The sequence below is a fragment of the Fusarium coffeatum genome (genome assembly GCF_003316985.1).
Source record: "Fusarium coffeatum strain FIESC_28 chromosome Unknown BRIP53273_contig_5, whole genome shotgun sequence".
Taxonomy (NCBI): Eukaryota; Fungi; Ascomycota; class Sordariomycetes; order Hypocreales; family Nectriaceae; genus Fusarium; species Fusarium coffeatum.
Window position 1 is genome coordinate 164178 of NW_022157804.1, and position 21239 is coordinate 185416.

The 21239-nt window shown below is 48.2% G+C and overlaps 8 protein-coding genes across 8 annotated transcripts; 3 read left to right on the forward strand and 5 right to left on the reverse strand.

Moving 5' to 3' along the window:
• Positions 1–109: 109 nt before the first annotated feature.
• Positions 110–1630, reverse strand: FIESC28_00236 (uncharacterized protein; the record flags this gene model as incomplete). The annotated part of the gene is made up of 3 exons (XM_031154387.1): positions 110–313; positions 364–1519; positions 1566–1630. The coding sequence occupies 3 exons, from the start codon at positions 1628–1630 to the stop codon at positions 110–112; spliced, it is 1425 nt and encodes a 474-aa protein (XP_031021559.1).
• Positions 1631–2181: 551 nt separating this feature from the next.
• FIESC28_00237 (uncharacterized protein) lies at positions 2182–3916 on the reverse strand (the record flags this gene model as incomplete). Its single annotated transcript, XM_031154388.1, has 2 exons — positions 2182–3824; positions 3877–3916. The coding sequence occupies 2 exons, from the start codon at positions 3914–3916 to the stop codon at positions 2182–2184; spliced, it is 1683 nt and encodes a 560-aa protein (XP_031021560.1).
• A 1061-nt stretch (positions 3917–4977) lies between these two features.
• Positions 4978–6177, reverse strand: FIESC28_00238 (uncharacterized protein; the record flags this gene model as incomplete). The annotated part of the gene is made up of 1 exon (XM_031154389.1): positions 4978–6177. The coding sequence occupies one exon, from the start codon at positions 6175–6177 to the stop codon at positions 4978–4980; it is 1200 nt and encodes a 399-aa protein (XP_031021561.1).
• Positions 6178–7670: 1493 nt separating this feature from the next.
• FIESC28_00239 (uncharacterized protein) lies at positions 7671–9022 on the forward strand (the record flags this gene model as incomplete). The annotated part of the gene is made up of 3 exons (XM_031154390.1): positions 7671–8129; positions 8189–8789; positions 8841–9022. The coding sequence occupies 3 exons, from the start codon at positions 7671–7673 to the stop codon at positions 9020–9022; spliced, it is 1242 nt and encodes a 413-aa protein (XP_031021562.1).
• A 972-nt stretch (positions 9023–9994) lies between these two features.
• On the reverse strand, positions 9995–11253 carry FIESC28_00240 (uncharacterized protein; the record flags this gene model as incomplete). Its single annotated transcript, XM_031154391.1, has 3 exons — positions 9995–10469; positions 10518–10999; positions 11053–11253. 3 exons carry the CDS (start codon positions 11251–11253, stop codon positions 9995–9997), a joined length of 1158 nt encoding a protein of 385 aa, XP_031021563.1.
• A 2358-nt stretch (positions 11254–13611) lies between these two features.
• FIESC28_00241 (uncharacterized protein) lies at positions 13612–14670 on the forward strand (the record flags this gene model as incomplete). Its single annotated transcript, XM_031154392.1, has 1 exon — positions 13612–14670. One exon carries the CDS (start codon positions 13612–13614, stop codon positions 14668–14670), a length of 1059 nt encoding a protein of 352 aa, XP_031021564.1.
• Positions 14671–17524: 2854 nt separating this feature from the next.
• FIESC28_00242 (uncharacterized protein) lies at positions 17525–18986 on the forward strand (the record flags this gene model as incomplete). The annotated part of the gene is made up of 8 exons (XM_031154393.1): positions 17525–17645; positions 17690–17871; positions 17918–17954; positions 18015–18082; positions 18129–18517; positions 18576–18644; positions 18686–18728; positions 18927–18986. 8 exons carry the CDS (start codon positions 17525–17527, stop codon positions 18984–18986), a joined length of 969 nt encoding a protein of 322 aa, XP_031021565.1.
• Positions 18987–19248: 262 nt separating this feature from the next.
• Positions 19249–21198, reverse strand: FIESC28_00243 (uncharacterized protein; the record flags this gene model as incomplete). The annotated part of the gene is made up of 1 exon (XM_031154394.1): positions 19249–21198. One exon carries the CDS (start codon positions 21196–21198, stop codon positions 19249–19251), a length of 1950 nt encoding a protein of 649 aa, XP_031021566.1.
• Between the last annotated feature and the right edge of the window lie 41 nt (positions 21199–21239).

The following is a 21239-nucleotide window of genomic DNA, read 5'->3' on the forward strand; positions in this document are numbered from 1 at the left end:
CTCCAAATCTTTTAGCATCCTCACAAGCACACGGGCCATTTGGAGCACAGCTTATTAAACAAAATTATTTTGCCATGTACACAAACAATTGCTACCTGTTTTTTGTACTCTACAGATTGAGCGGAAAGCTCTTCTCTTTCACGCCACCATGTCTCTTCTCAATCTCCTCCAAACTGTACCCCTTCGTCTCACCCATGAACAGAATCACCATAACTGTAGTCGCCAAACTGCAGCCAGCAAACAAATAATATGCGCCAAACGATGACTTATCCAACAGCACAGGCGTGACCAAAGCGACGACATAATTGGCAGTCTGTTCAAACGTTAGCAAATGACATTATGTAGTGTCGGTGCTTGACTTACCCAGTTCGAACTCTGCGCAAGACTAGAAGCACTACTCCTCGTCCGTCTAGGCATACTCTCAACAACCCAAGTTCTAAACCCAATCGCCCAGGTAAAGCTGAACGCAATCGCAAACAGGTAAATGCAAACAATGACAACCCATCGACCAGGTCCATACTCAGGATGAACTTGTCCCGCGGCGTAAAGCGAGCCCATTATCACCATCAGCCCAACAATTAGTACACCGCCGAGAATACTCTGCATGCGCCGTCCCCAACGATCAGCAAAGATTGTAGCAGGGAGTGTAGCTGCGAGGATAACGACGGCGGAAACACCAGATGCCAGGAATGATGCTTTTTCGCCGCTGAGACCAGCTTGCGTGAAGAGGATGGGAGCGTAGTAGAGAACGCCGTCTATGCCGCTGAACTGTTGCATGCCCATTAGGAAGCACGCAAAAGCTGTACGATTGCGATATGGCGCTGAGAAGGCACAGCGGAAATCTTTGAAGGTGTGCTGAATATCTTGCCAAAGCGTTGTTTCGCCGTCGAGAGGTGTATCTCCATTTTGAGCGAGAAGTTCCTTTTCCTCGACTTCGTCGATGCCGAGTTGTTTGCATACAACTCTGGCCTCATCGATGCGCCCCTTGGAGAGGAGCCATCGTGGAGAAGGCGGTACGATGAAAGCAACCATTGACAGGAGGACCCCGAGGAATGCGACGATTGCTAATGGTAAACGCCATGTAACAGATGAATCGCCCAGTCTTGAAGTTCCGTAACAAGTGAAGTATCCAGTGACAATACCAGTAGTGATGAGAAACTGCGGCAGGGCCGTCATGATACCTCTCACTCTCGAGGGTGACATTTCCGAAACTTGCACATAAACATTACTCAAGAACAACCCCTCACCCATACCCTTGATAAGACGTCCAAAAATGAACACCCCAAGATACGGCGCACCGCATTCGATAGCCGCGCCGATACCGAAGATGATAGACCCAATGGCTATGAGTCTAACCTGCCCAAAACGGTGTGCAAGAGCTCCAGCGACGAGCGCTGTCAATGCTCCAGGAATGAGGATAGTCGAGACGATCACACCATGAATGGTAGCTGAGAAATCGCCGAACGTATCTTTGAACGAGGACATGGTCGTTATGGGACCGATACTTCCCGTATCCATTCTATCACGAATTAACATCAATTCTTCAACGAGGCACGAGAACATACCCGAAAAGGAACGCAACACAAGAAGTCGCGACACCAGCGGTCGCATACAAGGGAACTTTCACCATTACGAATTAAGTGAATATGATATTACTATCTCCCAACCACACTTCCACCGACTGCTCCCAACTTATATACCTACCTCACTCAATATTTTAAGCTTATCTTTGCAGTCGGTGTGATCAGACTTTTATTGTGGAACTACGGAGTGTTGAGGTGGTTCGGTCTACCTGTTTAGGAGACGATGGAGACGATGGGTCTTGCGGAGTTTCCACTTTGGAAATAAGGTGTGTGTTTTCTGGGGCTATTATTAGGAAAATTTGAGGTGGACTCGGCTTGGATGCCTTCGGAGTGAAAACTCGGGTCCGATTTCTCGGAGTGTGAGAATTACTCTCGGGATGGCTACCGGTTGTGGATACGATAAGAGAACGTACTTTGGAATGAGAATTGACACACCAGACACATAAGCCATGACATCTTGGACTTGATACGATTGCACCATTCTTCTGTAGATTGGAAAAGACACCGAGTGGCTTGTTATGATGGCTTGATTGCTAATAATGTCTGGACTCCCAGCTTTCCAGCCTCCTCAATCTCATACCGGTCATCATCCCGAGTCTTACTGACCCGAAGGACCTCCAAGATGACAATTCCTAAAACACGATAACCAATCCTTATTATCCGCCAGCGTCTGATCCCACGGATCGTGTGTATCATAAACAAGCCTCCTCGCCTCTGTCTGGAACATCTCATCCGTCGGCATGATGCCCACACTGATTTGCTGCTGTGCATACTTTCCTAAATGATATGCCAGAAATTCCGGAAAAGATAGCGAGTTGACATCCTTCGCTGTAGACTCCATTTGTTGAGGTGGCAACTCTTCAAAGACCCTTTTTGCTGCTTCCGCTTCGTCCCTCGCGTTCTTGACAATTTGCAATAAATGATCCTTCGAGCTGGGATCTGTAGCCGAGAATGGGACGGGTGCTCGCTCTTCTGCTGCGATCATATATGGGGCCAGGGCATTTGTGACTCTTGCTTTGACATGTGGTTCGAAATCATGCTCGCCTTTCCAATCTTCCATCGTATCACCTTTTCGAAAATGTTTCGCAAGATGTTCCACACGCTCTTGCCACGTCTCCATCCTGATACTACAAATCCCACAGCGAGATTTTATAGGCGGTCCTTCGACTTTCCAGGAATCGATAGCAGGTAACGTCTTGATGTGGTGGACCAGTCGTAGATGTTGAACAAGATGATCTTTTCGACGGAAGATGTGCGGTTTTTCGTCGTTTTGACAGCTGGCGTGGTTATGCGTTTCGAGATGTTCTGCGCTGGGATTGAGTTGATTGCAATAAGCACAATGACTCTGTCCAGTATCCGGTGATACAACCGTTCCTCCAAAAGGCGTACATCGCCATCCTTGTAGATCCAAATGAAGCGACTTCTCGTGTCTCGCCCAATCATACTTGCTCTTGAAACTATCACAGCAGAATGTACACGGAAATCGTCTTTTCTCCGTTATCTTGCTCTTTGCAGAACCCCGCTTCGACTTGGAAACTCGTCCCGTCCTCCGTCTTGCAGGCGATCCGACAGAAACATCAGAAACACTGGTTGCACTACCTATAGACCCCGCGCGACTCCCAACACGGCTTTTTCCCAAACTGCCTGCTGAAGAGCGTTTGCGTAGTGTTGTTTTTGAGAGGGCGTCGGCTATAGCGGATAAAGAGGCTGGCTCGGCTTCCGGTGGCGAATCTTGCCATCTCTGCATGGGGTCTTGTGCTTGTGTTCTATCGCGCTGGAGGTTCGTGTGGGGTATTGAGATCGGTTGGCTTGCTGGACTGCGGAAGTATGTGCTTCGTTTTCGTGGGAGGGTATGTTGTTGGGTTTCGAGGGGTGGAAGACCTGCGAAACTGTTTGTGAATGGAGGGCCGGTCAGCGCAGGTGTGCTAACGCGCTCGTCGGCTGTAGCGAGTGGTGAGATGTCGCGACTCGTATCTGTTTGCATTGAGGGTGGTGTTTGCCATTGTTGAAGATCTAGCGCTGGGTCGAGCCAGAATTCGTCATGTAGGCTGTTTTGGAGGTTTGTTGAGAGGTCGAGATTGAAGTCGTCGGTAAAGAAACTTTGTTCGACTGGGAAGGGATTGTTTTGTATCGGAAATGGGTACCCTTCCGTCAAGGTATCGAATTGTGGTGAGAATTCATCCGGAGTCTGTTTGTTCGCAAGTCCGAGTCTTGCAAAATCAAGTTCCGAGAATGTCAAGACTGGTCACACATTAGCACACTTCAATTTGGTGATGCGAAAGAAAAGGCTTACTGTCACCGTCAAGGTCATCTCTCGGTGCGTTGGAAGCCATAGCGATGGCGATGTTGATGATGAGAGGAGTTGCGATTGGCAACTTTTTTTGGTCAGACGCCTTCCAAAGACTCACAAGTCCGAGAATAACGGACTTTCCGGAGTCGGAGTAAGACTAGCAATTCCCCACCTTGGAGTCTAGACTCATGCCGATCAGGGACCCATACCAGCGGGGTGAAGTTGGCCGATCGAAAGACAGTTGATTGCCCGAATCCTTCTTTCTGGGCAATTCTTTGAAGGAGGATTATAAGTTGCCTTTCACGGCTCATGTGTCTCTTTCCTCCCTTGCGTTGAGACCTCTTGTCGGAGTCATCACTCTGTGAAAATGAGTCTTATAGAATGAGGGGCTGCGAAACATCGGCTGGTAGCACAAGTCGATGTCATTCATGATGACAAATACGTTCCTATGTCATGATAAGGGCGTATGGATTGACATTTCATGTCAGTAGAGCTGTAGTCACAGCTTGATTGATGCATGGTGATGAGGGTATACTGGGATCAAACAAGGCACGGAGACAGCACGTCGGTCATCAATGAGCGCATAGGCCCCGGTATTTATAATAGAAGTTCATAATTAAATTCCCTATCTGTTTTAACTTCAAGAAGTGATCAACGTGGTCTTATTGCTGTAGGGCGCAGTTTTATCATGAAGATAGAAGGCTTCCCCGGGCTTGGCTCGGTAAGAGTTCCCGAGCTACCAAATCCCGATCTTAGATCACAATGATAAAAAGGAATAGTGCTTCTTGGTGTCATCATAAATTACTTTCAGGGACTTTTTACCTCTTCTTCTTTGACAATCGAAGTCCTCCGGCTGGCTGTCAAAAGGTGAGAGGTTACAGTGGTGAACAGAGCTAGTGCCAATTGGAGATGACGCTTGCTGTAGGGCGTGGAAGTCGGGACAAAATCGGAGCTGTTTATTTCCGGCAACTCGAAAGCTTCCATGAGAACAACCATTCTATTCGTATGACTCCATGAAGTTTGTGTTGATTCATGCCAATTCCTCTACGGAGGGCCAGTTGCCCAGCAATTTTCGCGGTGTAGGATTCTGTCCGACGCGTGCTCTCAGGATGCTGCCTCTGCCTTATCCTCAGCCTTCTTAACAGCATCAACCTGAACGATCTCATGCTCCAATCCCCCATCCTTCTTATCAATAACCAAAGCCGTCAACTTCTTCCCATAAACACATCCAGAGTCCAATCCAAACGTATATCTCGCGACAGCCGGATCCTCACCAACCTGTATACCAACACGAGCATCATGTCCATAAACGACAATGCTCCTTTCCTCAGCATCCTCAATAGTATTCTGCCATCGATTCCAAGCATCAATCCACCAATCACCCTCTCGACTCTCTAAAGGAAAGCCGATAAGACCTTCTTTGTACTGTCCGGTGAAACCTTCGCCGTTCTTGATAACGTCTGCCATCTTGGCTAACTGAGTCTTAATCTCTTCATCCGATGCGGATTGGAATGCTGCGTAGCGACGGACACGGCTCTTTGCGCCCTTGATCATGTCGGCTTTGATAGCTTCGGGGGTCTCAGCGTCGGGATCAGGGTAGACGAGACCACGCATATTCATAACTGCCCAAGGGTCTTGTTCCTCGAGGGGAATCTGAGGTACAAGGCCGCCGTGGGCAACAATGAGTGTTCCGGCATTCCAAGGTGCAGCAGTAGCTTCTCTTGGTAGCTTGATGCGTAGAATCAACGGTTGTGAAGCAAGCCATTTGATCTGTTCATCGGAAAGACTAGCCGCGGTTCCAAAGTCGCTCGCCGCCATGTAAGGCTTCAAGTCCTCTCTCGACAACGCCTTGAGATCATCTCTCGTCGTGGCAGGAACTGCTTGGTCGCCCTCGCTCTTCTCCTTCTCCTTCTCAGCCTCCGCATTTAAACGATCCCATCTCTCAATAATCGCCTTATCTTCACCTCTCTTCGCAGCGCTATAAGCAGCAAGAACACGATCTTCATTATTTCCTCTTATCGCAAGTGCATCAAGATGCATAGCCAGTTGCACGACGCCAGGGCTGTCGGGACCCTTGTTGATCAAGTCGCCGACAAAAATGAGTTGATCACCGTTATTTTTGTCGTACGAGACTTTATCCAGTAGGTTCTTGAGCTCGGGAAGATGACCGTGCACGTCGCCGACGATGATGAGTCTGCCTGTGAGTTTGACATCTTGGACGTGAGTTTGTAGACGGTGCCATGAGGTTGAGGTGGAAATTTGAAGGCCGGAAAGCTGCTCTTGCAGCGTATCTTGAGTCGCCATCGCAGATGTACTATTCAGGTGCTCTGATTCTGATTCTAAAAGATGATGGAAGTATGCAAAACAAGAGAAATTTTTCGTAGCTACTTATGTTGTGGTGGTAACACGGAACTTGGTGGCGAGGCCTCATTGATGAGCTACCGATACAGTCATCGGGCGCAGCCGCGCAGGCGGCGAGGTGGAAAAATCATCCGCAGCACAGCAAGGCAGACTGGGTACTGCATCTACGGTACTGGGGACGTAATAGCGACGACCATTTCAAGTAAATCAGCAAAAAGGCGCAGTGGCAGAGTGGTCTAATGCGATAGACTAGAAATCTATTCTCTTCGGAGGCGTCTGTTCGAATCAGGCCTGCGTCGCCTGACAATTCGGGACTTTGACCAAGTCCATCTTTTTTTCCTTTAGTATGCTACGGAAAGGAACTTCTTTTTGCCATGGAAGAATGTGCTTGATACACTTGCTAAGATAGGTAGGTAACAAGAGTTCGCTAGAATGGGGAAAGTATAATGATACCAACTTGTTATAATGGGGAAATTACATCTTACATGATAAAAGGCTTCATTAGAGCCAATCTCCCATCGTGAACTCATACCTACTCAGACTGGTGGATTGGTAGACTTCACCTTTTGACGTGCCGCTAAATCGGATCTCCATAGCCACTAGCGGCGCCAAACAAGCCCCTCGCATACGATTCCGGCCGGCATCGTTACCTGTCATCCCAAAATCTAACCCAGCTCAAGCTCTTGCGACCGTTCTTGTAACGTGGCTTGGCAGAGTGCGGACAAACGCGCTGAGAATAGCCCAACAACGTGCCAATTCGTAGATTTCAGGGTTCGAGACACACTGGCTTATGCTTGCATTCCAAACTGCCTTTTGAGCCTTTCAGCCCTTGAGATGAGAACGTGGTTTTTCGAGATGGGTAAAATTGCGAAAAGCAATGAGGAATGCGGGTTCAATCCCTTTCGTCAATGTGTTCTGTTGGTGGCGCATCACACAGCATCTCCCTGATCGGTGGCGCATGTATGCAATTACTAAAAGGCTGTGAACTGGATGGTATGTGGCTTGATGCAGGGGGATTATCTGATATGGTGGTTAGTTCATTGGTATTTTCAATCTAACGGGAAGTCTAGCCAGGAACGATCTAAGTTCCAAGGGCGCAATTGCTGCTGGTCTAGACTACAAAGCTTCTAGACATCGGGGTATCCGCCAATGATGGTTATAAGAACGTACAGTATCCCCTGCGTGTTCGGTGTTGGTTGTGGGTGTTGCACAGATAAGCTTCCTTCAGGTGAGTTCATTGATTGCTGCCGGGTTGAGACAGTGAGTATGCACGATCGACAAACATGACATTGAGTGTGTTGCACAGGTCCTATGTAACATGGCAATCTCAACAGGACTGTGATTCGAGTCTCATACTGACTGTCTTAGGCAGATATTAAGGCGAGAGACAGCCGGAATTACTCACGCTACATCCTAGCTCTTGCTCGCGGTTCAAGATGTCACACTTTGGGCGGCTCCGAGAGAGCAAAAACATTCGTATCGCTCTGGTATCATGCGTCCTGTTCTACGTCATTGGCATGCTCTTTTACACGTATCGGTTCCCAGCCTTCACCTACGTCGAACAACCCACATCTTCGCCGCCACGATCATCCCTCGTCAAACCAGACAATGTCACAGTCAGCGCCATCGTCTTCTATGGCCGACAAACTCGAGTCCAGGTCATGAAGTGCTACATCGAGCGCAACCTGGTAGAAAACGGAGGGTGGCTCGACGAAGTTCTTTGGGTAGCCAACACATTCGACCCCGTCAACTTACGATATCTTGAAGAAATCATAGCTTCGAATCCACGATATAAGAAGATTCATCCCCAGGAAATTGCTGGGACGTATACATATAAGCATATCTGGAAATTGTTGGACCGGGGGAAGTACTACGTCAAGATTGATGACGACATTGTACGTTCAGGGTCAAATGTCTTGCTTCGCTAAGTACCTACTAATTGCTTCTCTGGTAGGTTTGGATCGACGACGACGCTATCCCTAACCTCGTCACGCGGAAGATCGAAAACCCGAACGACTGGGTGGTCTCGGGTAACATCATCAACAACCCTCCCTTGGGCTTCTTCCATATGCGAATGGGCGCTATACATCCATACTTCCCCGAGCGATTCAAGCCGCTTGATGTCAACATCTCCTGGGGGACGGACTATTGGAAACCTTCATCACATCCTTTCTGGGATGGGCCAGCCAAGTTCAACTGGGGTCTTGAGAGAAAACCCCCAACGTGGGGTAAGCATAGGTGGTTGAGGGTAGCTAACGATAGTGCTCTATATCAAACACCCGCTGCCAAACTCAAGTACGAAGTCTGGGGCGATAGCTACAAGAACTGGGCCATCGCTTCCCAGATGCACATGTCCCTATTCGAAAACATCGAAAAGAACCAACTAGATCTATACAAATTCTCCAAACCTTGGGTCATGTACGATGATCGTATCCGGATAAATTTTATGTGCGTCTACAGCGACGACATCCTAAACACGGACCCAGAGAACTGGCCCAACAACAAAGGAGATGAAGACATGCTCGTCCTCGACCTCCCTAAGAAACTCCGTCGTCGTAAGTAGCCCCTGAGCGACAGACCATTCTTATGACTAACATATTATGCAGCTGTCGTGATTCAAGGTAACGCATTAGCCGCGCATTATCAATACACGGATCAGAGGCCGCTCAAGTCTACAGATATCTTACCGAGATATCATTCCCTGGCTGAAGACAGGTACTGTTTAGGGGAAAAGGCTTTTCGGCCCGCTGGGCAGGAAATGAAACAAAGATCGCCTCAAAATGCTTAATGTTTTACTCAATGATTATTTATTAAATATGGAGTCTGGTTTTGATAACTGCCTCGTGATGGCCTTGCAAGTGGGTAAAAGATGATGTTCCCTAGGGCTTAGCTGTCAAAATAAGTTCCATTTTAAGCAAGCATCAGGTGGTCAGCTTATTTCGTCTATTAGGCTCTTGACGACAAATTCTTCCGACGCCCTAACACCCGGTAATAAAGCCCACGCGGCACGTTTGACCATTTGTCCACTTACGATACGACCTCTGTGGTAATTCCCATGCAAATTATCATCATCGGGTGTTCTTGAGGTTTCTAGTGGTCTTTTCGGCTCGCTTACACTGGCGAGAAAAACACTAATGCACCGGGGACTCGGGAACCAAGACGCTATGCCTGAGCGCAAAGCGGCTGAGAAAAAAAGGGGAATTGGTCGATCACTAACTAGTTTTAGCCGAGAAATGGGCAGATTATTTGCTTTTGAGAAAAAGTTGATATATCAGATTTGAGCTGGAAATGAGGTTATTTTGAGGATCGACATGACTCTGCGCTGCCGGTAAGCGTTGAAGATCTGTGGATATGAGCATGGAGATGGAGTCATGTGCTTTGACGAAGGATTCAGTGGACAGAGGTCTGGAATACGAATATGCTCTTTCGGATGTAGGGCTCTCGATATCCGTGAGGGTATGGCTCTTTGACCATCAGTGAGGCTCGAGAGAATGATGACTGGCTGACATGCGTGTACTTTGTTGAGTCGTTATGGTTGGGCTAACGAGTGAGCGTACTGAAGTGGCGGCAGAGTAGAATCAACGTCGTGATATGGTGGTTTCATTATGTACATTGTGACGGCATTCACACTCATTCATGGGAAACGATGGTATTGTGAGCGAAAGTTATGCTTGGTATTGACTAGAAGAAGATATTATTTTAAGATGATTTGAGGTCATGCCCCGGCTAAGTCGACAATATGCTACCATTTTACCCGACACTACGCCTTTCGAGAGTGTGTCACCGTCCATCGAGTCTCGACGTTGATCGCGTTGTTGCGATCCTCAGACGATCCGACAGTCAAGTTCTTTTCCGACCCTGACTCGTCAGGGAATCCTGAGACGCTGTATCCGTGCTGGAGCTTGTCTTGGGGGCGGTAGTCGTCCATCTCCCAGCTTGACAGATTGGGGTCGCGGATGACCTCAGGAGGGGGGGCTGCGCTGCTGGCGCCCGTTCGGCTCTGGTCGCGAAATCCGGTGCTTCGAGAGTTGGAGTATTCGTCGAGGCGGGAACCGCCCATTCGCTTCTTGTACTTGGCGTAGAAAGGGCGCAGCATGGGAATGCTGACGCAGAGGATGGCCAGATTGGGTTCGAGGATGAAGAGGAAGATGGTCGTGGGCATGGTTCCGGTGATGTTGGTGTCGAGCTCGACGCTCGAGATGTAGATGAGTCGGAAGACGGCGCAGACGACGCAGCTGGGCAAATTAGTGAATATCCTTTGCAACTGTACAAGAAATACTTACGCAAGACCGAGAGCGAAACAAGAGGTGATACCGATCTTCTCTGCACGTCTTGTCTTTAAGCCCCAGACGCTGTGCATGGGTAAAGCCATAATGATCAAATCGCCAACAGCGTTGGTGGCAATCAACGACTGGATCATGGGCATGTATTGACCTCCGCAAGTAAGAGGCGCCTCCCACTGGGCCTGGACCGGTGAACAAAGGAAAATGCAAGCGCCGAGGTAGGAAATCCACCACAATCCGACAAAGGCGAGAGAGATCTTGGAGGCTCTCTGCATGAAGGTGGTTGGAAAGACGCGGATGAAGAAAGCAAGCATACTTGCTTTGACAGCGGCGAGAAGGGTGACGTAGATGATTTGCATGCAGAATGTCAACTTCAGAATGAAAGGTACGTTGACCATAAGCTCTTGGTGATCTGCGAGTCTGTATCCATTTCCAACAGGCGCGAAGAGGCCTTGACAGCACAGCATTGCTACACCCAGCGGCTGGAATATTGTTAGTTACTGATACCATTGAACATCAAGTGATGATCACCAACCGTTGAGAAAATAACGAAGTAGTCATCCCATCCAAGACCAGGTCCCATAAGCCGTCCGACGACCCGCAGCCCGACAACGAAGAGGACCAAAAGAACGATGATGCAGTTGATGGCGAGCTCGGCCACGACGAAGCCCAGTATGGGCAAGAAGACCTGCGCGGACGAGTCCACCGGTGGCGCCGCAGCAGCAGCATCAGACATGGTGGGCGATATTGCGGGAAGACAAGCAAGAACAAAACACTCAAATCGAAACACAAGACAACCGGGGGAGTGTTAAAATATCACAACCAACATCAATCAAGCAAACATGGGGAGAAAATGACGAGCAAGAGCTAAGGGTTACCCCAATGTTCCTTATATCAATTCCAAGGACGAGGGAAAAAAGGAAGGGTGGTATTCTGGGACAAGGAACAGTAAAATGTCCTGTCGATCATTGATTGGGATTCACTTCCTTAGCTTGCGGAAGCGAACGGCTGCGGCGCACACGTAGAATTAGAATGTCAGGATTGAAGAGGGGAAAGAAGAAAGGAACCTGCATTAGTCTACGGATAGCCACTATTTCTCTGCAACAACGGTCATTAGGACGAACTAACTGCCAAAAAGAACCGTACGACTGCGCAACTTGGACCCAGTAATCTCTTTGCCACGGGCTTGTTCGTTGGGAGGGATCATGCGAGTATCCGTACCCGAGAAACCCTTTGGCACCGCGGGCGCGGATTCTGAGACCAAGCAGGGGTTTCCCGGGCAGGGGAGAGAGAAGACTGAAGAGTCTTAGTCTACGGATCCAGGGTGGAACAAACTTGGCACGATTAACCCTTATGAGTGGTAAAACGACGGATATAACGAGTAATTGCCCAAATTGCCACACGTGAGTCAAGTAAAACCCCAAGGTGCCGAGAAGTCAAGGATTAGAATCCTTCCAGACTCAAGAAAAAAAGAGACGAGAAATAACGACAAAGCAACCACAGTTCAGCTGGGTGGGAAGTCTGAGCACCAGCGCCCGGGCACTGGTACCAAGAAAAAGCAAGCAAAGTTCCATGCAGAGGCGAGCAAAAAGGAACACGCGATCGCATCGCATGGCAAACAGGCCATGGTGATTGGAGCCCAAATGAACGTGACGGTCCACTGGGAAAGAGACGCTCTGTTTGCTTTTCGACCTCTGACTTTCTTGACTCGGCAACTGCAGCATAACATTACATCGAAAATGGGCACGCCGTAAAATATGCCGGGGCTGACTAGTGGCTATCAAACATACGGGTAATCCTGGTGGGCAGCACTCTAGCAGCTATGCAATTGATGACAAGCAAAGCACTTGCTAGACCAGTCTAACGATGAGCTATCCTAATGCAGCCTTACAGACCTGAAAGGCTGAACGAAAAGGGTAGTTCTTGAGAACAGACATTGCGGAGAGAAGAGAGTTCAAACGGTCTTCCCGAAGGCGCAAGATTTGGGCGGTTGAGATTGCAAGTTACTGCGGACTAGAGACGACGGATGGTTGTTGGTGCCCGTGGCTAAAAGACTCCTGGACCACTTGGCGAGCAGGGTCAAGGTCTAGCGTCTCCAGTCGAGTCCACATAGTGTTGGAGGATTTCAGTTGAGAACGTTGCAAGCTCAGCCCATTTGGACTAGACTCCAAAAAAGAGGGGACACTCACTAATTTAGCGTCGGCTCTGCCTTTTGAGCAACATGTTTACAGTGGTTGATGCCCTAAAAGTATGCTGCAATCCTGCATAAAAAGCAGAAGTTGGCCGACTCACGACTCATGACGACGGCGGCGCTAGAAATTTAGAGAGCTCATTTAGTTCTCAACGGTTTCTCAGTAGTGAAACGAAACCGGCCGTATCTTCAGCAACGGCTCTTCTAGTGTCGGATGTCAAGAGACAAAATTGGTAGCAGCGTTGGATTGAGTTTCGGAATTATCGAGATCTTAAACTGCACGATGCTAGCTCTCGAAACAACCCAACCGTCTGACGTGCTTCTTTCTTACCTTCCATTATGCAACCTTTCGCCCGCCACTTTTTCAGGGGGGGAACACTGTCTTGGCTTGACCAGGTTTACGGTGTCCTTACAAAATCCTCCCGTTTCTACCATGTGTGCATGAAAGGGGAACCAACAGAGACAGAGAGACTTGGGGGGCATAAATGGGGGTCCCCCCTCCCATAGACCCTTGAACCTGACCTCAAACACTCGTCGGAGATGGGACCAGCACGAGCCAACGGAAAGAGGACACAATAGATGACTAGTCCACATGAGGAGTGGACAAGAACAGAAATTAATAATGAATTGTAATTACGGTAAGCTCGTCTCTCTACCTTTATAAAGGATTAGTCTTGATCGCAAACCAAAGTCCCAACTGGGAAAAAAGCAAAATATTTCTTGGTTTAGATCCTTCCCCCACTCTCCACCAACCATATCTCGTCCAGCTCTTCTCGCTACGAGCTTCCGCGAAACAATAACCCATCTTTTCCATCAACTAAACTTTTCGGTACTACTACTGTATCGCCTCGCCTCGTATCACTATCACTATCACAAACATAATACCATCATCACTCTGTCATCATGTCTGCTCAGCACACTACCAAGCAATGGATCCTGGCCAACAAGCCCACAGGGGAGCCTGTCCTTGAAGGCCCTGACGCCACCTGGAAGCTGCAGACCGTCACCCTTCCCGACCTCCAAGATGGTCAGATCCTCGTCAAGATCCAGTACTTCTCCAACGACACTGGCCTGAGGAACTTTATGCAGAGCACTGTCGCCCCTGAGCGCTTCTATGTCCCTACCGTCCCCGTCGGCTCGCCTATGCGATCCGGCATCATCGCTGAGGTCGTCGAGTCCAAGTCCGACAAGTTCAAGGTTGGCGATCTCTGCATGGATTTCCATCTCGGCATCTGGAGCGAGTATGCCATCCTAGAAGCCGAGAACTCCCAGCCTCTTGCTCCCCTCCCCAATGGTCTCCCTACCACTCACTTCCTCGGTGCCTTTGGCGCCTCTGGTCTCGCTGCTTACACTGGTCTGTACTACGCTGGCGAGGCTAAGCCCGAGCACACCATCGTTATCTCTGCCGCTGCCGGCGCCACCGGCTCCATGGCCGTCCAGATCGCCTCCAAGATCCTCAAGGCCAAGCGCGTTATCGGAATTGCCGGTTCCGATGAGAAGTGCGAGTGGGTGAAGAGCATCGGTGCCCACGAGTGCATCAACTACAAGTCTCCTACCTTCCTAGAGGATCTTAAGCGCGTTACCCCCGACGAGGTCGATGTCTACTTTGACAACGTCGGCGGCTTCGTCCTCGACGCTATGCTGACCCGCGTTAAGCGCCACGGTCACATTGCCGTTTGTGGCGCCGTCAGCAGCTATAACTCTGATGAGCCCATGGCTCTTAAGAACTGGTTCGAGCTTATCTCTTCGCGTATCAACATCCGTGGCTTCATCATGCTCGACTACATGGACAAGGTCCCTGCCATCCTTGGCGAGCTTATTGGCGCCACTGCCGACGGCCGCATCAAGCTTGAGGCTGCCGAGACCGTTATTGAGGCTCCCATTGAGAAGCAGCCCGAGACTTGGATGAAGCTCTTCACTGGTGTCAACCAGGGTAAGCTCCTCACCAAGCTCATCATTTAAGATATATATGGGGAAGATATTTAGTCAGTGGATGATATAAGATAAGAGTCGATGATTTTACGGCAGGCATTTGCATATATAGAGGCCACTGAAAATAGACTGGCATAAGAACATACAATTAGACCCCTCGGTCTCACTGTGATACTGGTCTGTCATCGCTGTAGCTTCGCACGTGGAGCATAAGGTTTGAACTAAGCCCGAAAACCGTTGGATGCGGCCGCAGGATTATCTTCGCGTAGTTTCTCTCGGTACAAACTCCACAAGAAACCAGATCTGATACGTGATACGTCGTCCGTTGAAACTGTCATCCTTCCTGATGGAAACACATGAAACACCCAACCCATTCCCCGGGAACCGCTGTCATCCCAAATTTGCTAACTGGACCCAATAAAGTTTCTCGGGCCAAAGGATCAAAAAGGGCCAGTTCATCCGCTTCGCATCCTACTACTGCAGGGGTCCTGGACCTGCAGAAGGATTCCATACCTTCCCTCTCACAGTGGAACTCCGCGTGTCTTGACGTACATGAATCCTCCTGTAGGCAAACGGCGCTGTCCATCAAACTTTCTAGATCTGGTCAAGGATCTCGTTCCTCATGCCAATCGTTTGGGACGTTGTTAGAATCCTTCGTGGAGATTTTCAAGCTATGTCCAACATTAACTGTTTTACTATAATCCGACATTCCACCGAAGCGGAAAATTATCTGCATTCTGTTAAGAACCAGGTCGGGATGTGGGCGGTTCATCTTATTCCGGATGTTACAGTCGCAGTTTGAGAGCGATCTTAACCTCTCGCTGGGCTGATATCAGCTTGGGCTTGTAATTGTGAATACGACCCAAGGCTTTTGAAGATCAATTATCAACCCCGCTTGCGCGGATTTCTTGTTATCAGATTGAATTTATCGTTGATCGCGACGCCCAATTTCGCGCCGCAATGGCTATCACGATGTAATCTAGTAGCCAAGAGTCAAATCTCGCATAACGCAAAACGATTATACTAGACTGTTATAGCAAGCAGGCGACTGTCTTTGCCAAAGATGTCTTCCCCGCTTTGATAGGGCTTTCATCTCGCGGTTGCTTCAGTCAGAGTACTTTACCAATCTACAGGTAAACCATATTCTCCCGGATTCATATCCGACACTCGCATAAGCTCCAATAGCGGCATGCGCCAAGAGATCTACTTGCTGTGCCTTACAGAGATAGTCAGCACCTCGGTCTATTGTCGCAAAGTTTTCGTAATTATTATTTTAGATTCGTCTTGGCGAGATTGAGGGTTTACCGTATCCCTTTCGTTGGATAGCAAAACGAATAGCCATTTCCTAAACTGGTGGCCTGTGAGCAGGATTCTTGGTACGGATGGAGTTGGAGCTTCCTCCAGGGTAAGGGAAGGCTCAACATGAGGTTTAAACCCAATGGCAATGGTAACAAAATCTATCAGAAACTTAACCATATCTTGCATCATCTGGGACATGTAGCTAAATTGACGACGGACTAATAATGTAATCTTGCTTCGGGATCTTAGATGGCTTGTTCTGGAAATACGTACCAAGTCTCGTCCTGCTTCACAATCGACGGAAAGTGATTGATGGTTTTTTTTGCAATTTGGAAGTATCCGAACAGCTTGGAATTGGCAAGTCTCAAGTCTTCAGAATCTAATTAGCCAGCTTGAATATTTGCTCTGGGTTTATTGATAATAAGAAGATGCTTCTCTATCCCTTTGCAAATCCAGATACACGCTTGAACAACTCGGCCGGAGAACGATAAAGCCTTAACAGCTTGTGGTATAGAAGTTGTGGAGCGCTGTTAGCGAGGTAACAGGAAGCTCCATGGCATCTTATCTTATCATCTGATCGACCGATAAGAGACTTTCCTTTCCACCAAATTAGTTCGAGATAAGAAGTACCGCTACCGATAGGCTTCCATGTCAGAAGAGTTAGATGCCAAATCATAAGAAACCGAATCAGCTGATCGTCTTGAGCAAATAGCATTGATACGACTTTATCTCAGTAGACCAATTTCTTTTGTCTACTGGTCCGATATTACTGCTGTTATATCGCGTGTTCATTCTTTGCTTTCAATCTGATAACTCACATTACTCAACTTTCCTTGTCCAAAGCTGAAAAAAGCACCCTGCCCATAATCAAATCGGTAAGATTCACCATGCGACGTTGAGGAATTTGGGTTTGAACGCTGTTTCAGCTGAAGACACTCATTCTAGATGACTGAATTGAAGCCTATAATCTGCATCATGACCTCGCTTTGCACTTCCACAAAAGCTCGCCGTCCCATATCAGAAACATACCTCAAATTACAACAATATTTAAAAGCAAATACCGTCATTCAAACGTCTTTGAACCACCCTGAAGAACCACAATTCCCCATGTTTTGGTATTGGTGTAATCACTAATGTGTAAAGGATCCAAGTGGCGTACGCCACAGCAGATCTCTCCCCTGTTTCCCTCATAGCGCAGCCAGGTACCTGCATTATCACTCCCACTCTCAGCCCATTTCGTGTGATTAACTTCCCGTTGGAATGAACGGTGACATGGAATTCCTCGCTAACAGCCTTTGAGACAGGATCGATCCGTCGAGGCCTGGGCGTGCTAAGCCAGGAACGTAGTAGAACATGTCTTAAATGCTCCGGTGACGGTTTTTAAAATTGACTTGATTCCCATTCCCGTCTCATTCTCTTTAGTCATTTCTCTTCGAGAGTCTGAGAATGATTCATCTACTTTTGCTCTGCTTGGCGGGACTCGCGACAGCCTTGTCTGTAACAGATGTCCCGTCATGTGCAGTAAGTCTATATGCTGTTTCTGATCTCCCAGCTAACAGGTTGAAAGATACCATGCCTTATCCAAATGCTCGATCCGTCAAATGGCACAAATACCGACATAAAGGCGATGTGCGATAACCACTCTTCCTTCCCGACCGAGGCGATGAACTGTGTCACTAGCAACTGCAACGTTGAAGAGATGAGAGGTAGCGCTTCAGTGCTCTAATGCGACTTGGCTAATACTGCGCAGGTCTGATGGAGTTTGGCGTAGAGTTCTGCAATATGCCTCTGCAGGATAACCGCCAGATGTATCGAATTGTCATCATTGTATTTACCACGCTGGCGATGTTCTTTGTCGCCCTCAGAGTAGCCTCCAAGTTCATCACCAAGAGCCCCTGGGGACCAGATGATACATGGGCAGTCATTGCATTTGTACGATACTTTCTCTTGCCTTTGGCACCATGCTGACATGAAACAGGTATTCTTAATACCCTTAACTGTCTTTATACTACTGGGTAAGTTTTGGTCACCAACATCCCGTGATTGTGTCGCGGCTTATAGCTGTTATTCATCAGCAATACAACATGGCATCGGCCTTGCTCTTCCTTTATTCAGTCAAGACAACATGAAGAAGGCTATCAAGGTAAATAAATCTGATATAATCTAGGTTCTGTGTTAACTTGAAGCAGGAGATAGTTATTGTGCATACGATGTACCTGTGCGCCTTGGCTGCAGCAAAAAACTCGATCCTCTTTTTCTACCTCCGCGTGTTTCCAGACAGCCGATTTCGAATTGTAGTCTGGGCGACAATCGCCTTCAACGTAATATCCACAATTGTCATTTCCGTCCTCAACTTTACTGTTGGGGGAGCTGTGGGTAATTTACTAAATGTGAAGAACTTGAGCACTCTTGATCCGGAAGACTACGTACCGAGCATCAGAGTTGTATTGGCTAGTTGTATAATTAATTTGGTGGTTGATGTCTGGATGCTCATCTTGCCCATGACACAGCTCTGGAACATCGGACTCAAACTTAACAAGAAGATCAGCGTCATCTCTATGTTTGGACTAGGGGTTTTGTAAGGTCCCTCAATCATACTGCACTCTCTGAAACTAACAGAATGATGAGTCTCACAGCTGTCAGTCTGGTACGGACCGTCTTGACGGAAAAGCTACTTTCGAATCCTTCACAAGCAGGCAAGTAAAGTATGATGGAGCTGGTATCAAATACTGACATGTTGTAACAGCGACTGGTCAACTGGACATCGTCTTGTGGGCATTAATCGAGACGTATGTAGGCACTATAGTAGCCTGCGTGCCATCAACGCGACAATTGGTGCAGAAGATGATATGCAAGAGGAAGCAAAAGGAAGGAACAGCGAGGCCAATTTTCATCGACCGATCTTTGGCACGAATAGAAGATGGAGAAGAGATACCGACACTGAGTGATGTTGGAGGATTGACGACTATTACTGGAACTGTGAGTAGTGGGACAACGGCAGTAGCGGATGGGATGGAACACGAGAAGGTGCTTACGACGAAGAGTAAGAAATGAAGGTGTTGCTGGATGAGTGGAAGGCAACGCATATCAAGGAGCGAGTCATTTTCTGTATGAATTTTATGATACCAATTCAGTTTCCTAGGTCGTTATATAACAGGGAATCATGCTCTAAGGCTTGGGATACTGAAATAAAGTAGCCTCAGTGCTAGCTGAGATAGCATGATACAGTTAAACTATGCCATCGCTTATGCTCAGTGCCTCATCCCTCTGAGTCTCTGACGTCTCCTTTAAAACTCGTGTAAGTAACCATTACATAATTGGAACAATGATATCCCATGCATTTTCGCCTATCCAGTCACTGCTGTCGCTACTCAAACAATATAACATCGTCAGCAAAACCGCACGATATATGAGGATATTGTCCAATGGGTGACAAGTCGCAGAAGCATGCTTCCATGCATGACTCTTGTGCTCTTGCTCCCTGTGTATCCCCTGTATCTCGCCTACTTCGTCTTGACTCCCGCTATCCTCATCATTTGGAGGTATTTCTTCTGTCTCCCAAAGATTCTGTACCGTCTTCAGACCTTTTAAGGTGTCATACGCCGAATCCCTGAGAGCATTCGATTGATGTCCCCATCCAGCTGAGTAAAGATGGTGCCCGGATATCTCGGCTTTGTTTATGGCCTCCAACAAGTGGCAGAGCTTGTCATGTAATCCAGGTAACAAGATGTTGTCAAGGCTAGGGGGCATGGTTGCGCTGTGGGTGCCAGATGGGATTTCGAGAACTGGCTGTGGTTGAACTGTGTCAATCATTTGGCGAATCCCATCTCCAATGACGCTCAGTGTGAGGATCCTGCATAAGATATGGGGTTTTATTTGCTCTAGCCATTGATCAACGGCCTCAAGTTCTCTCTGAAGTTGGCGCTGTTGCCATAGCAATTCGACATCATATTCGGTGTTTTGAGTAGAATTTTGTGAAAGGTACGCCGAGCAAAGCTTGTAGACCTCTGTATCCACCTGCAGCTCGTCGATATCGGGCTTTACGTTTGATCTAACCCATAATGTAGCAATGCCGGTCAGTTGAAGCCCGTCGTTGGGGGTACTCGCGGTTGGGTTGGGCATGATGTCGTAATAAGACGTGGCTCTCATACCCCAGAATCGGCTTTGGAGCAAAAAAGTGTCAAGTCTTTCGCGAAGTTTAGCCACCTTGTGCGGGAAGAAGAACGGAAGATGATCTGACGATGGGGTAGGTGCTATCAATAGACGTAGAGGCCCGTTTTGAAAATAATGATCATTAGACCCTGTCCAGTGAAGTACATTGACACATGCCGGCTTTGGATTCTGGTTGCCATGAGGACACAGCCGTAGAACATCGATCAGGAATGACCGTGTGAAGTCACAACCTTCAAACACGATAAAATGAGTAACTCGGCCCGTGACGGTCTTGTCGCCGCTGCGCTGAGGCTCTGGGATACTCATATAGCCGGAGGCTTGAAGTAACCGCGTGTGCATCTGTATGAGCCAACCCGAGTCTGGCGTATACATCTCATTTATCACTCTATACATCTCGAAGAATCCAATGGCACCTAACAAAGGATGTTGGCGAAACACAAGATTGAAGTGATGGTCGCGGACCCTTGGTAAGCCAGATTCCCGGTCAATGGTCAGGCGACCGCGTCCTCGCGAGAGAATCATGGCTAGAGTTACGACGAATCGGATGGACCCGTATGCTGGGACAGCTGGTAACTCTGATGGGATAAAATCGGCTCCAGTGAGTTTCACTTGACCCCAGAGCTTTGTGCTGTCTAGGGAGAGGTGTGTTAACAGGGAAAGCCATGTTGCTGGGAAGTAATCGTCTTTTCTCTTTCTAAGTTTTATCGAGTCTCGATCTGCGTTAGAGATCTGTCGCTCTAGAGCCCGAAAATCGAGCGAATTAATCGTCAGGATTGGTGTAAGCGATGTGGTCCGAAATCGCATCTCAGCCAAATCGAAATTGCGACGATTGAGTCGTGACCATGGACCAATAGCATAGGCCCCAGATTTGGTGCGGCCAGGACCAGCAGCCAAGAAAGCTTGAAAGGCGGCCAAGCCTGCGACTATGATAGCGATAACACCGATAATGGCCGTGAACATAAAGGTCAGAGGATCCCAATTGTATTCGTTGTTTTGCTCCTGGATCTCGCTGAGAATACTCGCGATAGTCTCCAAGAGGCACTCAGTGGTGTTGAGTGAGCACTCGGCTTTGGTCTTGGATGCCATGTTGTCATTTGGTAGTCCTGCTAACGATGAAGGAGGTAAAG